The following is a 15190-nucleotide window of genomic DNA, read 5'->3' as shown; positions in this document are numbered from 1 at the left end:
TCGCTCTGTTTTATATAATTGAAGGCCTACCTGGCTGTTGGCTTGTCCCCTGTCACTTTAAAAACCAAGAGGGCAATTTTTCTTTTGTTTAGGGAACTACTTTAAAAACATCAGTGTCCTATAAGCAATATGTTAAACAACAGTTCAAATATATTGCCAACTGCAGTGTGAAATAGCAATGTTTGAACCACATGTTGCATATTTAGTTTTTATTTGCATATATTTGCATGAATGTCTACTAGAGACAAGATGCATTTGTTTCCCACTAAGAGGGTTAGGTTCTAGAAACCTGGGTTGGGAGCTCTGCCCTACAGAATAAAAAGATGTTTAATAAGATGTCCTCATAGGCAAAAATAGAGGGGTGGGGGGTGGGGAGGGAAGTTATTTTCCAGAGACAGGAACAAGAAAATAGAGACAGTTGTTTGGGGCATATGCTGTGATAACTGTGATAAAATAACTGGAGGGGGGAAACAAATTGAAGCTGCACATTTACTTGGAAGTACGCTCCCATTGGACACAGTAGGATTTATTTCTGAGGAAGAATGCATAGGGTTGTTCTGTAAGTAACTAAACTTCATGCAAACTTTTCTTTAGACAAATATTTTAGAACATAACATATTTGTTCTTCCTTATACACCATATTTTGAGGTTGTGACGTTAGTGTTAAGACAGTGATATCTGAAACTGGAAGCAAGAGGAAAAGAGTGGGTTGAAAATAATGGCAGCATTAGGATCTGGGGTAGGAGAAGGGGAAATTGGGGTGTTTATATCCCATAGGCAGTTTGTATCCAATAGGCTTATCTCAGGTGCCTGAAGACTGAACTAACTTGGAGACTCACAGCAGGAGATATTATTTTTAAAATTACTTCTTTTTAGACGCCATCTAATGTCTAGACAGAGCACATATTAACTATTCTCAGCTACAGTCCTCAGGAGGGCCGGAACAGAGCTCTGGTGGGTAAGGTGGAGGGAGGTGTGTGAGAAATTGTGTGTTTGACTTCCCATTGTTTATACCACAGACTTGTAATATCTAGGCTCACAGATCATTCTCACCTTCTTTGGAAGTCATGTTTTTTTGTTTCTACCTGGAATGTAGCAGCAAAGACAAGAATTTCTGCTCTTTCTAATTTCTATATTATTAATTCTCCAAGACGGGCCATGCGTGGGGACGTGGTAGAGAGGAGGCAATTGGCTGACAGAGTTTGCAAGCAGAAGCACCTGATTGGGCAGTGGGGATTCCATATGCAGATAGGGAGGAGGAGCTTGTGGCACTGTGGTGATTGGGCAGTGGGGATTCCCTATGCAGATAAGGAGGAGGAGCCTGTGATGTTTAAGATCAGTTGGAATGCAACTGTTACTGATCAGAATATGTTCTTGATTGTAGAGGAGAGGAATCTATCTATATATAAAAGGATAGTGGGCAGGGGTCTGCACAGAGAGGAGTAGTGAGAGAGGAAGGAGCCCCTTCAGGAGAAGGATGCTGTTGTGTGAATTAAATGAGGAAACAAGATGAACAAAATCTGTTAACTCAGGGAGGGAGGGAGAGAAAAAACATGAAGGGAGGGGGAAGAAAGAGTGAGGAAGAGCGAGTGGAGGAGACAGAAAGAGAAAAAGAAGGGAGGGGGAAGAGAGACAGAAGGAAGGGCAAGGGACGGGCCTGAGCCTGTCAGCAGCCTGAGGGGAACGAGCGGCTATGGCAGCACTAGCAGCAAGGAAGGGCCCAGTCAACCACTGTTGCTGTTTGGGGCTACCGAGGCCATTGTCAGAGGGAGGCAGGCAGGCAGGCAAGGGATGGGCCCAGGCCTGTCAGCAGCCTGAGTGGAACGAGCGGTCATGGTGGTGGCAGCAGCGAGGAATGGCGCGGTCAACCACTGCTGCTGCTCCTGGAGGGAGGAGCAGGAGCGGGGTTCAAGTGAGGGTGGGGAGATCTCTGGGGATAGGGGGCTGCAGCTTGGCCAGTGGGTGGCAGCAATGCCGCAGCCACAACCAAGAAGGGTGAGGGGGATGGAAGCAATGGGATGGAGGAGTAGTAGGAGTGCAGCTCAGGTGAGGGTGGGGAGATCTCTGAGGTGAGTGGAGCAATCAAGAACTAACCTGCAGATGCTCTAGAGCGTGCAAGAGTTCCAGCATTGAAGCGGAGAGAAATAATGGTGGTGGTCCGGATGCAGAGGTGGAGGGCCAGCAGGTGAAGCTCCTCCGGCCAGAAGAGGTGAGTAGACGGTGGGCAAAGTCCAGCCGGCCAAGAAGAGACGGTCATGGGGATAAATAATGGCAGCGGCGAGGAGGTGGGCAGACAGCGGGCAAAGCCCTACCAGCTGAGAGGAGGAGGTGGGAGGCAGCGGCAGGATGGGGAGAGCTGTGGTGGGGGAGAGCTGGGGGGGAGAGAGAGATAGAGCTGCGGGGGGAGAGCGAGCAAGCTGTGGGGGGAGTGAGCGAGCTGCGGGGGGCGAGTGAGCGAGAGCACTGTGGGAGGGAGGGAGCGAGAGCACTGCGAGGGGAGTGAGTGAGTGAGAGTGCTGCGGGGGGAGCGAGAGAGCAAGAGAGCTGCGGAGGGGAGTGAGCGAGTGAGAGCTGCAGGGGGAGCGAGCGAACGAGAGAGCTGTGGGGGGGAGCGAGCGAGAGAGTTGTGGGGCAAGCGAGCAAGAGAACTGCAGGGGAGCGAGCTAGAGAGCTGTGGGGGAGCAAGCAAGAGAGCTGCGGGGGGAGTGAGCGAGCGAGAGAGTTGCGTGGGGGAGCGAGTGAGCGAGAGAGCTGCGGGGGGATGCCGCAGGCTCAGTGCACAACTGCACAGATGCTTTGTGCGGGGTCAGCTAATAGGTCTTATTTTATGTGGGGAAATGTTGTTGTTTTTATTTTTCGTTTTCAAACATTCAAAAGTGCAACATGTTTGCATGTAAGTCAGTGGAGCACAAGGTTTCTGCATGCAACTGAGTGATAGACTTGGCCTAGAAAGAAGCGTGAGGAGCAGATTTAAGATGATTGATCTTTGCTACAAGTGTTTTGTGTGGAGGAGTTTTGGTTGGGGATTCAAACTAACCTTAGTCCTATCTCTACTGTGCAATATTAACAATGTACAATGTAACAAATCTGCCCACCCTTTGTCATGGTCAGTAAGAAAGAGCTCGAGGGAGAGTGGGGAGGAAAGCTGCTAGCATTTACCTCTCTGCAGACTATCCCTCTGTCGTTGCTAGGTGGGCAGATCACCCACCCAGACAATTTCCAGCTGCACCTGGCAGCACGGAATGTTGGGGACTAGGAAGCATTGCCCTGCCCCCAAACTCCCATAATGCACTGCGCAAGTGTGTCCATTGTAGGGATTCCCCCAACACTGGCCGGGAGCCCCGCAGCCTCCCAACCCTGACTGCGAGTAGCCAGGGCTGGCAGATGAGCAGAAAAACGGAGCTAAGGGAGCACTTGCTCGCTGAATCTCATTTCGGGGGCAGGGTCTGGAGGTGGGTTTGCCACCACACTGCTGGGAGCTGAAAAAAATAAGATTAGGATTGGAACAGGTCGACTCAGGAATTAGCTATATCGGTTTGGATTTTATTTTATTTTTGGTAATTTTTCTCTTCATTATTTAATTGATACTAAGGCAGGACCACAGAACTTTAGTCTTGCAGACGTTTTTGGACTAAAACTCCCATCATCCCCAGCCAAAGTGGTCAATGATAAGGTATGATGGGACTTGCAAACCAACATCTGTGGAAGAAATGAAGTTGTTCAGCCCTGCTGTAAGGTTTATTGTAAATATATAGGGTTGTTTCTCAGTATTCCTCTCCTTTGTTTGTAAGAAGTCATATAATGCTCTGAGTTATTATAATCTGTTAATTACAAAAAATTGTAAACCTGTAGAAAGTTCCTGCTTGGTCTGATTTATAAATCAGAGGGTTCTGTAAGAAACTGATATTCTGGGAAATGGGAACACACTCTGTACCTGGAGGAGCGGAACCCAGTGGCATTTCACAGGCTCCTCAACCAATACATTAAATCAGTATACACTGGGAGACTTGTGCTATCACATTCCATACCATGTGTACAAGAGAATTAATACTTACTTATACTTTATTATAGTCAATACATTATTTGGGTATATAAATATTCATCATTTTTGTACAATTTTTACAGGTTTAAAATATTTGCACTTTGATAGTCCAGAAAATGCAGTATCCAACAACAACTTGGTCAAAACAAATGCATTGTGCTATTGTGAAGCAATGGAACTGTTTCTGCCATTTTGTAATAGGCTTTCTTATATTCAGTGTGGCAGAACAGTGGAAATGGTCACCTTTTGCATGGGGGGGGTGTTCTTTAGCCTAGATATTGGACTTAATATGTTTTAGCCCCAAAGGGTCATTTGTAGTTCAGCCTTAGGAAGATGAGAAAAACTTCAGAAGTTTTCATACTGCAGGAGCTTAAAAAGGTCCTTTCCTTTCGGATGTTCAAAAGATCAGCCCTGAAAACAAAAATTTAAGATACTGAGCCAAGACAAATGTGAGCTACAACTTCTTTGATTGGTCAGTGTCGAAGAGGGAGTCAGAATCAGATTATTTTACCCAGAATGAGGAAAGGCAGACAAGGGTTTTGGTGCCCTAGGTGATATTTGACTACAACCTTCCCTGCCAAGAAGAGCAGAACCCCAGCTTTAACTTGAGCCGTGTAGGCTACTCATTCACCAGGTCAAATGACCAGCCTGTACAGATAACCAACAAATGACAAGCTTGCATGTTTTGGGGGATACAGTGGAAGAGGGGAAAGAGTTGAGGAGCTCAGAGCCTGCCCGATACCTGCTCGCCCTTCTCTTGCCACTGTCTCCCTCCTCTCAGCAGTTCAGGCCCTGCAATCCTCAGAGACAACCACACTCCCTGTCTCCCTGAGAGGCACTTTTTAATGGCACTATGGTGAGCTTCTCTCCACAGCCAACCAGGCCTGACTACAGACAAGCTAACCATCATACACACACTTACTTCCTATTTTGGGTCTAGGGGTGTGCATAAAACCGAGGCCAAACCGGCCTCAAACCCAACCAGGCCAGTTTGGTCTGGAAGTGGTGTGCATGGTTTGGTAGGAGCGGGGTCTGGCACTTGGGGGGGTGTCTCTTTAAGGGGGGGTGGTAGTACTTACACCACCCCCCGCCGCTCTTCCCCCTCCGGCGCTGGTGCTTTTAAAAATCTTCTTGGGGCGGCAGAGTTCCTCCCTGCCGCCCCTGCCCCCATCGTTGTCCGTCTATGCCTTAAACGAAGAAGAGCTGGTGGAGTGTATGCGCCCTTCGCGGCGCGCACGCTCGCATGCACTCCGCCAGCTCTTCTTCGTTTAAGGCATAGATGGACAACGACGGGGGCAGGGGCGGCAGGGAGGAACTCTGCCGCCCCAAGAAGATTTTTAAAAGCACCAGCGCCGGAGGGGGAAGAGCGGCGGGGTGTGTGTAAGTACTACCACCCCCCCTTAAAGAGACACCCCCTGCCCTTCCGAACCACCGGACCGCCGGAATTCCGGACCAGTCCGGCGGCTTTCCCAATGGGTCCGAACCGAACCATGCACACCACTATGGTCCAGCACTCCCTCAAACACACACACACCCAGTTTGGTTCGGGTTCGGGGGATTCGCGAACTACAAATGTAAAAAAAACCACCTTTCTACTCCCCTCGGGGGAGTTCCTGGAGGTGGCAGGGTGGTCAGCAGAGTTTTCCCCGCCAGCCTTCTAAATCACCCCCTCACCCTGTTTTGGGTACTCTTCGGCTGGTTTTCGGCCTTCACCCGGTGGCCAGCAGCCATGTTGGGGGCTGGGCGCTTGCGCAAGTGCCCAGCCCCCAACATGGCCACCGGGTGAAGGCCAAAAAATGGCTGAAGAGCACCCAAAATGGGGTGAGGGGTGATTTAGAAGGCTGGCGGGAGAGGGGGAACCTCCACAGACCCCCCTGCCACCTCCAGGAACTCCCCCAAGGGGAGTAGTAGGCTAAAAAATATTTTTTTAACATTTGCAGTCTGCGAACCCTTGAACTTTGGGGGAGGTTTGGTTCGGGTCTGGACCGGACCGGGGGGGGGGGTTGGTTTGAGGGTCAAACTGTCAAACTCCCAAACCAAAACCTTGAACCACAAACCCACGAACCTGTTTACACATCACTATTTGGGTTTAGGCACTTGAGAAACTCAGATGGAGGTTCCTACCTTACAGCCTCAGCAGTGGAGTGTGGGCAGGGTGGGAGTGGGAATAGAGTGTGCTGAGGGGAGAGGAGGAGGAAAGCAAGCCAGAGACCAGCTAGGAGGTGGGCTTTTTCTCCTCAACTTCTACTCAGGTTGCTGTGGCACCCTTCACAAAAACATGTCCTAGGTGAACACCTAGGTCTGCCTAGTGGATGGGCCAGCCCCAAAGGCAGGGAGAACTGAAGCCAGATAGGGAGTACTGAAGAAGAGACTGTTGAATAGAGGAAAGGAGTCATGCTTGGAAGGGTGGGGTAAAGGACATGTATGGATTGGAAGAAATTGTTTGGTTTTACAATCTGACTGAAGTAGATAATCAGTACAGATACAGTTGGATGCATTTTTCCATGGTTATTTTCAAGATGCTTGTAAAAACCTGCATGTAGGTATTTTTCACTGTATTCAGTTAAAAAAAAGTTTGTTTACCTTGGTTTCTGAAATCTTCTTTGCCACCCATTGAGGCTCTCCACACGGGCAGTGTGGAGAGCCTGCCCTCAGACGATCTTATGCCTAGCCCTGGGCGGCCGGATCGGCTGCCCACACAATCACTGATGCTGTCATGATCAATCAGATGGAGTTAGCTGAGTGCTTGCTCCGCTAACCTCGTTTAATGAGGGGACATGTAGCAAGGCTAGCAGCCGGGATCTGCGTGGCTCCCGGTTCTGCACACGACCACACAAAACCGGGCTGGGCTCTCACAGCCTGGTTTTGTGCAGTCGTGAGAATAGCCTCAATGTCTATTTTCCACCCTACTTTACTTGGTACAAGTAAATTTGCAGAGTCATGAATCAAAGGCTGATGTAGTCCAGCACTGTTTGGTGGTGGCAGCCAGAAGGCGGTGGTGGTGGGGGAAGTATGGGAGATAAAATACTTCTTCTTGATGACAATGATGAAGGCCATAAGAGAAATGAAATAAGAAGGGAGCTAAGTAAATTGTTTTGCTTGCCTCACCTCACACTCATGGTACAGACTAAAACCGTAATAACTACAAATGAGAAACATTTCTGTTTTGCATTTTATTCACACACACACACACACACACACACACACACACACACACACACACACACACACACCTTTTAACATTATATTTAGCAAACTAAATGTAGCTGATACTGAAATAAATGGAAGAACAAAAGACTATCTGACATGTAACATGGCCTTAAATTCTGGATTGTGGCCAGTAGTGAAAAAGACATTACAGAATGGTGGTGTTAAAATCGATCTGTTTAGCTAGCTCTTAATTTTCTTTCTTTCTTTCTTTTTTAAAGTGATTCCACCTTAATTTTTGTATCTTTTGTATTTGGTAAAACTGTTGAAAATAATATTTTGTTACAGATGGCCAGAAGGATATAGAAGATGAACTCACAACCGGTCTTGAACTGGTGGATTCTTGTATTAGATCCCTGCAAGAGTCAGGAATACTTGATCCACAGGACTATTCAACTAGTGAGAGTAAGTTTCTAAAGAATTTGCCTTTCTTTGTATCCTGCTTTAAATTAAAACTCAGTCTATTCAGAACACTTTATGCTTTTAAGATGAAAGGATATTGGGCCATTATGATGTTCTTATTTCATCTTTCATCTCTGAAAGCTGACAACATCCACTGAGTAATTCATATGTACAAATGTGGATAACAGTCTTCAAACCGTTCTGGAGGTCTTTTCACAGTGTAGACAAAAATCAGCATGTGCTTATTTGATGTGCAAGTGGCTATCAAGGGAATGTGCAGAGATGGGGAAAATATTTTAAATGTATAGGTATCAACATCAAATGATTTGGAGCTTGCATCATTTTTTGCATACTCAGATGCTTCCCCCCACACCTGCCCCGCTCCACTCAAAACACTTCATTGAGCATTTAGCAGACCCTTCTCAGCATGTGTAGCCAGTGGCCACTGATGAGATAAAAACTTGGCCTTTATGAACTCACTGTTGCATATCTAGTAAAGTAAGTAAAGTGTGCAGCCAAGTCGATGTCGACTCCTGGCAACCACAGAGCCCTGTGGTTGTCTTTGGTAGCATACAGGAGGGGTTTACCATTGCCTCCTCCCACGCAGTATGAGATTATGCCTTTCAGCATCTTCCTATATTGCTGCTGCCCGGTATAGCTATACCAGTGGGGATTCGAACTGGCAATATTGTGAACCAGGCCTGATTTGTATACTAAATATGCTTATGAGCTAGCATACAAAATTAGGCCAGTTTCATCAGTGTCGCAAAGTGACCAGTTCTTTCATATGGTGACCATGTAGGATCTGGGCGCAAGGAAAAAAGGAGATTAAAGTAATCCTAAATGATTCAATGGGCTTTATTGAGTACAAGTGAATTTTGGCCCGTTGAATAACGGGCGCTAGTAACGGCGCTCCTGGCCCCCCGCCGCCATTCCCCCTCCCTCCCCTACCTTTAAGGGCCAAATCGGCCCAGGCACTTGCCCCCGCCAGGCCGGGGAGACGGAGACCGGGGGCGGAGTGGAGGCCATGTAACTTTAAAAAAAAAAAATTTACTCCCGCGACCGACACCGCCGACCGCCCACCCTCCCTCCCAGCTGCCGAGTCCCCCTTACCCTGGCCCGACTGCTGTCGGCCGAAGACTGCCCTCAATTTAAGAGGCAGAGAGGAGCTCGCAAGCAGAGCTCCTCTCTGTGCAAAGCCTCTTGCCGAACTGCCGCTTTGGGCGCAAGGGACGCAAGCGCCCAAAGCGGCAGTTCGGCAAGAGGCTTTGCACAGAGAGGAGCTCTGCTTGCGAGCTCCTCTCTGCCTCTTAAATTAAGGGCTGTGTACGGCCGACAGCAGTCGGCCAGGGTAAGGGGGACTCGGCAGCTGGGAGGGAGGGTGGGCGGTCGGCGGCGTCGGCCGCGGGAGTAAATTTTTTTTTAAGGTTACATGGCCTCCGCTCTGCCCCCGGCCTCCATCTATTTTGGCCGAGGCGGTGGCTCTGCCGCCGCCTCGGTCACTTTCCCGCCGCCGCCTCTCCGGCTTCTTCGGGGCGGCCGCTTCTGGCCGCCCAATATGGCTGCCGGGTGCCGACGAGCGTGTCTCCCTTGCCCTGTTCTGGGCCTGCGCTTTGCGCAGGCGCAGAACAGGGCAGGGAGGCACGGACACACGCTTGGTGTCCGTCCACGGACGGACACCAAGCGTTTTATTAGAGAGGATAAAAGAATAACAACATCAATCTAACTGAGCAGGACACAGAACAATCTATCAATATTACTAACAATATTTCAACCCTAGCCAGCAACAACAATCACCCAGTGTTCCTAACTAACATGTGTGTGTATATTAACTCTTCCTAGAGCCTAATATAATGCAGATATAGGCGGAAAGGGTGGGGGGTAAGGAAGGTTGAGGACTGGTATGGGTTGGGGAGATCAGGATCCAAGGCTTGTGAAGCAGCATATTATCAGAGTCAGAGGCTTGAGAGCGGTGGGGCTTTCAGCTGAAGAGGCTGTAGCTGGAAACAGGAGCTTGAGAGCGATGCAAATCTTCTAGCGGTCAAGCAGGCAGTTTGCTCAGAGCGAGGCTGAGAGTGAGAGCTGCGCAGCAGAAGTCACAGACAGTTCCTGTCCATAGACAGAGTTCCTGCTTGTTGCCCCGCAGCTTAGCAGCAAACTCTGGGATGGCTCTTGAGCAAGTATGCTTATTAGGCGAGATTGCTTGGGAGTATCATGGCTGGGGAGTCTTGACTTCTCACTCCGTAGCAGGTCACAAACGGGTCCCTTCTCCCTGGAAAGAGTTCCTGCCTCTAGCCCCGCGGCTTAGGCAGCAAACCCTTTGATTACTCATGAGCAAGTCTTGCTTGTAGACAAAAGATTGCTTGTAGGCAAAAAAACTGCTAGCTCTCTGTCCAGTAAGCCTCATTCTTTATAGTTGTATCTTCCCTTGATCTCCATAGAATCCATTCAAAATATCCTCATCCTTCCTGGGTCCCCAGAAAGGTGACAATCTGCTGTTTCTGGATATTATCTTTTAATTATTCAGGATATTAGCTCAGTCCAGGGAGATCTTAATCCCATCTTCTGTTATCTGTTATCTTGGGGAGGGGACCAAAGCAAATCTGCATCTCTGAGCTGCAAATAGGCATCTTCTCTTGTCCCCAGATTTCCCGGCCTGGTCCCAGAAGATGCTAAAAGGTGTTAGTACAAGGACTAATTCTACAGGTGTTTTCCTAGAGTGGAATTTTTATAGATAGCAACTGAGTATCCCCTTTGGGCATAGCAGAGCAATCATTGACAAAGATTTAACATAGATTTCTTGCAACAGGAAAGGGGGATCAGCCTCTGGCCTCTTCCACAGACATTATCTAATAGTGAGTTACATTTTAGCATATTGATAGCTCAGGCCTAGCCCTTGTGTATCTGTGAGTGCCCATTTCACAATACAATGCTGGATTGCCTCTTCCTTCACAGAGCAGTTAGCTGAGGCAGGCATGAGACCTGGGTGTCAGTTCACCTTGAGTTCAGGCATTTAATTGAACTCTTAATAAAATGGAATCAGACACGGGCCTGAATTCCATATACTTCTGGGTTAGTACCTCTGGGTCTAATGTTGGGGTACGGGTGTCTCCAACAGCAACCTCTGGCTTGGTAGTCAAGCCATTTCCCCACTGCACCATTTGGTGGCTGTAGCCTTTATTCACTTTAATCTTTCTGATCAGAAAAGTCCAATTATACCACTTGTAATTTCCTAAAATATTACCATGTAATGGTTTCCTGGAGATTTCTTGCCTTCGCTTCCAGTTGCCAGGTAGACTTTTTCTGCCTGGGTCTTTCTGCGGAAATAAGCATCCTCTCCCTTAATGGGGTGCCACTTCCATGGTTGGGACAACTTTGATCAGTCCCTGGACACATGTCTGGGGCATTTAAATATTAGTCCAGCCACACAGGAGTAGCTTATGGAAACAGGTTCCCTCATGACTAGAATATAAAGGCCCCAGGGCCACCGCTTTACCAGATCTTTAAATGCTAGCAAGTATAAGGAATGATTTGTGGGGTTGATCTGAATTCAAAGCACTAAGACTCGTTTTCAACAATCTGTGGTTGATGGACTTCATTCGGCTTGATAGGCTACATGTTGTTTGCATCTAATTTAAGTGTTGCAGGTACAGATGAGAGTCCAGTGGCATATGGTTTGAATATGAGGTATGGGGTAATATTAAAGTCATAAAACATAATTGTCTAATGTCTCATCCTATGTGCCATATTTTCATAGTCTTGGTGATAATAACCATATCTGTAAAATTCTCAAATTCTTGTTATCTCTCCCTTGTTCTTAGTTCAGTTTTACTGCTTGGCCCTCCAGTGGGTACAAGTTTTATAACCATTCATTGAGATCATTGTTGCTTTTATGTATAATTTGTGTAGGACTTTTAATTGCAAAATATTTCACAAGCTATGGTATATTTTCCTTCACAATAACTCAAATGATAAACTGAGGCAATGGCTGACAGCCTACTGAAATGTGTGTGCTTCAGGGGACTGTGAAGATGTGATGGGAGCCCTCATACAACCCGCGCTTTCCCTTTGCACACACGATGTTGCACAAGTTCCATTAGACATCTGAGAGCTATTCACGCTCTGGGATGGCTCTGCAAGATCAGAAACATGTCATTGAGGATCAGTGATGTGTTTCTGATCTCGTAGAGCCCTTCTGAAGTGGGAGCAGCACCCAGAAGTCTAATGGCTGTTCCACAATAGCATGTGTGCAGGGGGAAGGAGGCATTGTGCGACAGCTCCTGTCATGGCCCCACAGTCCTTTGGAGTGCACACATTTTATCAGTCAGGATGGCAGCCACTGCTTTTGTGTTTATCATATAAAGACTGCAAGACAGCGGTGGGAATAGAGGCCAGGTTTCCCAGATCAGAGTTCAAATATCATTTCTACTGGATTGTATTAGCTCGCCACTATTTTTACATCTTCTCTAATCCATCTCAGTATTCTTTCAACTTGTAATCCTAGCCTTTATGTCTATAGTTAAATTCTTTACCTCTTTCTCTATATCATTTGACATTTCCTTTGGACTTTGGCTACCTTTGAGGTACTTCGGTTTGTAGTCTCTAGAAACATTTTGAGCCATTCTAACATGTAGCATTTTCACCTGACACTGTATATGGATAATAACTGGGTGTAATTTGGCTTATTTCAATAACTGGATGAAAGACATTTTGGTTTCCCCCAGAAGTAATGAATTTTCTTTCAGAATGGGGAAAAAACCTAAATGTAAAAGAGAGCCATCATTTTAATTATAAATGTATGTACAGTGGACTAGATGTTGTGTCGATATTGTGTAGGGGACGGAGTCAGTCTCCCTGCACTGCTGCAGGCTCTTGGTGGATACACCTGCGCTGCTTGAGGCTATACTTGGACTAGCCCACTTACACTTCAGAATTGACATTGCTGACAATCAGAAAGACATTGCTGACAATCAGGCTACATGTTTCTGGCCTAACCAGCTCTTGCAGAAATACCTAGAACTGCCAAGATTTTACTGCAGGCCCACAGCAGCACAGGTGGATACACCAAGAGCCTGCAGCTGTGAAGGCGGATTGGCTTTGCCCTCACAGACACTGTTCTCTCTAAGGCATGCACATGTGCACACTCTCACACATTTTATGATGTCCACTCAGTTAATTTTAGATCCCAGGTTGAATCAGGAAGGCCCCACTCTGAATGCATGTTCAAAGACACTACCTTGGGAAGTAGAGCTGGTCTTGTGGTAGCAAACATGACTTGTCCCTTTAAGCTAAGTAGGATCCGCCCTGGTTGCATACGAAAGGGAGACTAGAAGTGTGAGCGCTGTAAGACATAGAGTTGCTCTGGGGAGAGCATCTAGGCTCCAAGTTCCTTCTCTGGCATCTCCAAGATAGGGCTGAGAGAGATTCCTGCCTGCAACCTCGGAGAAGCCGCTGCCAGTCTGTGTAGACAATACTGAGCGAGATGGACCTATGGTCTGACTCAGTATATGGCACCTTCCTATGCTCCTGTGTACCTTGATATTGTCGCCCAGAACAAAACTGATTCCACACACAGATGAAAAGAATTAGAGAGAAAACTACTCACATCACTGTGCAAAATGTAGGACCGTGGAATGTATATACTGTATGCCACTTTAAAAGAGTCATATTTTGAGAGGACATTACTTAACTGCCTTTCTAGTCCTTGGGATTGCTTGCATGTGTAAGTGAATTTTTTCCATCCATATTTTTCATTTGGCTTTCATATGTCCAAACAGAAGATCTCCAATTTAGGAAAGATAAGTATTTATATATTCTGAATCCACCTTTTTCTGTACAGTTATTACTTTTTCCTTTGTGTACAAGTATAAAATACACACCAGAAAGAGCCACATTCACTTGTTACCTGACATCAAAGAAACATTTGCCAATGCACGTACAGTGGAGGGATTCATTGCCTGTTCGAGCTCCCTAATGCACTTCCCTGTAATACATGTGTTTGCAAAAATACATTTGTTGTATGCAACACGTCCCTTTTTATAGTATACACATGAAATATATACACATATATGTAAATTAGCTCTTAGAATATGGGGTTTGTTTTTCTTTTAGAGTCTGAGGAATCTTATGGATAGGGTGCAGGACTTGGTGACTTTATGAGATAGTAGTGTAGACATGGAAAAGAACTGCCCCAGTAAATTACTGACATAGGCAACAAACTCTGGGGTTCAATTCCTGCATTTGAGCCATTAAATGGAAATAAGCAATCCGCAAAAGCTATAGTTGTTGTTATAACAGATGTCTGGCACATTTGATTTTAATGAAGGGAATCTGCATATATACAATACAAAACTTTATTAAGTCATTTTGACTCGGCTCTCGGTTAATAGTATGCTTTCAGCAATTCCCCAGTGAATACAGTGCAAAAATCATCTTTATTGTAAAGTCCCTGACAAAGCAGATGTTTGGTTCTGAAAAGCATTTGGTCCTTGATTTTTATAATGTTTTTCTTCTACCTGTCGCTTCCTCTGAAAGAACTAAAAAGGGAGCACAACAAAAGGCCTACATCTGCATTGTTAGATGTGTAAAAAGCCAATTCAGTCCATGTTCTCCCTTTTTTTTTAATAACCACCTGTCAGATGGTTGAAATGGTAGAATAAGATTAAATCTGCCATCTTTTGAGCTAGCAATCTGTTAATCAGTGAGAGTTATTTCCTTCTCAATATCTAGCGAAAGTTTCAGAGTCACCTTGTGCTGTTGATCTTGACAGAAAAGGGAGGTATTCCTAAGTATGTTCAATATGAATTGAATCACACACACACACTGCTCTAATTAAAGTATTATGGCATATGCCTGACATGTTTGTTTGCCTTCATATGATATGTCTCCTCATGTTTTCTAAAGCTTGGATATAGAACTTCATTTAAACCAAATAGAGATGCTGGGTCCTATCTTGTCTAGAAGGCATAGCCTTTGCCCCAGAAGCCTTTCTAGGGTGGCAGTGGGTTTCAGTGATGACAGGAAGGCACTCTGCAGAAGCTTAGAGACCCTCTCTTCATCATTATTATTGTTTCACATGGTCCACAAAAACAACTCCCAGTGATAATCTTTGGCACCTTTTGGCATGAATTAAGCCCTGGTTGTTTTTTTTACTCAAAGTTATTTCTTATCATCATATATATATATATGATGATAAGAAATAACTTTGAGTAAAAAAATATATATATACTGCATGTCAACAAAACCACTCAGAAGAATCTGAATGTTAGATTTAGCATGTACGAATATTTGCGGTTATTTCATTGACAAGTGGTACTGTATTTTGATTCTTAGAAACATTCATGATAAATTTTCTGCAAGCTAAAAGTGAATGGAACTTCTTCCTTTAAAAAAAGATGCTTTAGATTTGTGCTGTCGTGACAATTCCATCACTTTTGCAAAAGTACTCTGCTTGTTGTGGCTGATAGGATTATGTTTATCAAATCTCTCTCATGTTGTCACTTTGCCATATGAAAATATATACATTTTTCATATTAAAAA

At 45.9% G+C, this 15190-nt stretch overlaps 1 protein-coding gene across 6 annotated transcripts in view; it reads left to right on the top strand.

The window, feature by feature from the left end:
- The window catches only part of CTNND2 (catenin delta 2), a 924887-nt gene that overhangs the window by 445790 nt on the left and 463907 nt on the right, over positions 1–15190 (top strand). For all 6 annotated transcript variants that reach the window (XM_053242882.1, XM_053242877.1, XM_053242879.1 and 3 more), the window contains one exon: positions 7538–7654. In XM_053242882.1, coding sequence (XP_053098857.1) covers positions 7538–7654 — 117 coding nt within the window. The remainder of the gene's footprint in view (positions 1–7537; positions 7655–15190) is intronic.

Source organism: Hemicordylus capensis, chromosome 4, assembly GCF_027244095.1.
Source record: "Hemicordylus capensis ecotype Gifberg chromosome 4, rHemCap1.1.pri, whole genome shotgun sequence".
NCBI classification, from domain to species: domain Eukaryota; kingdom Metazoa; phylum Chordata; class Lepidosauria; order Squamata; family Cordylidae; genus Hemicordylus; species Hemicordylus capensis.
This window is presented reverse-complemented; position numbering and strand designations above follow the sequence as displayed.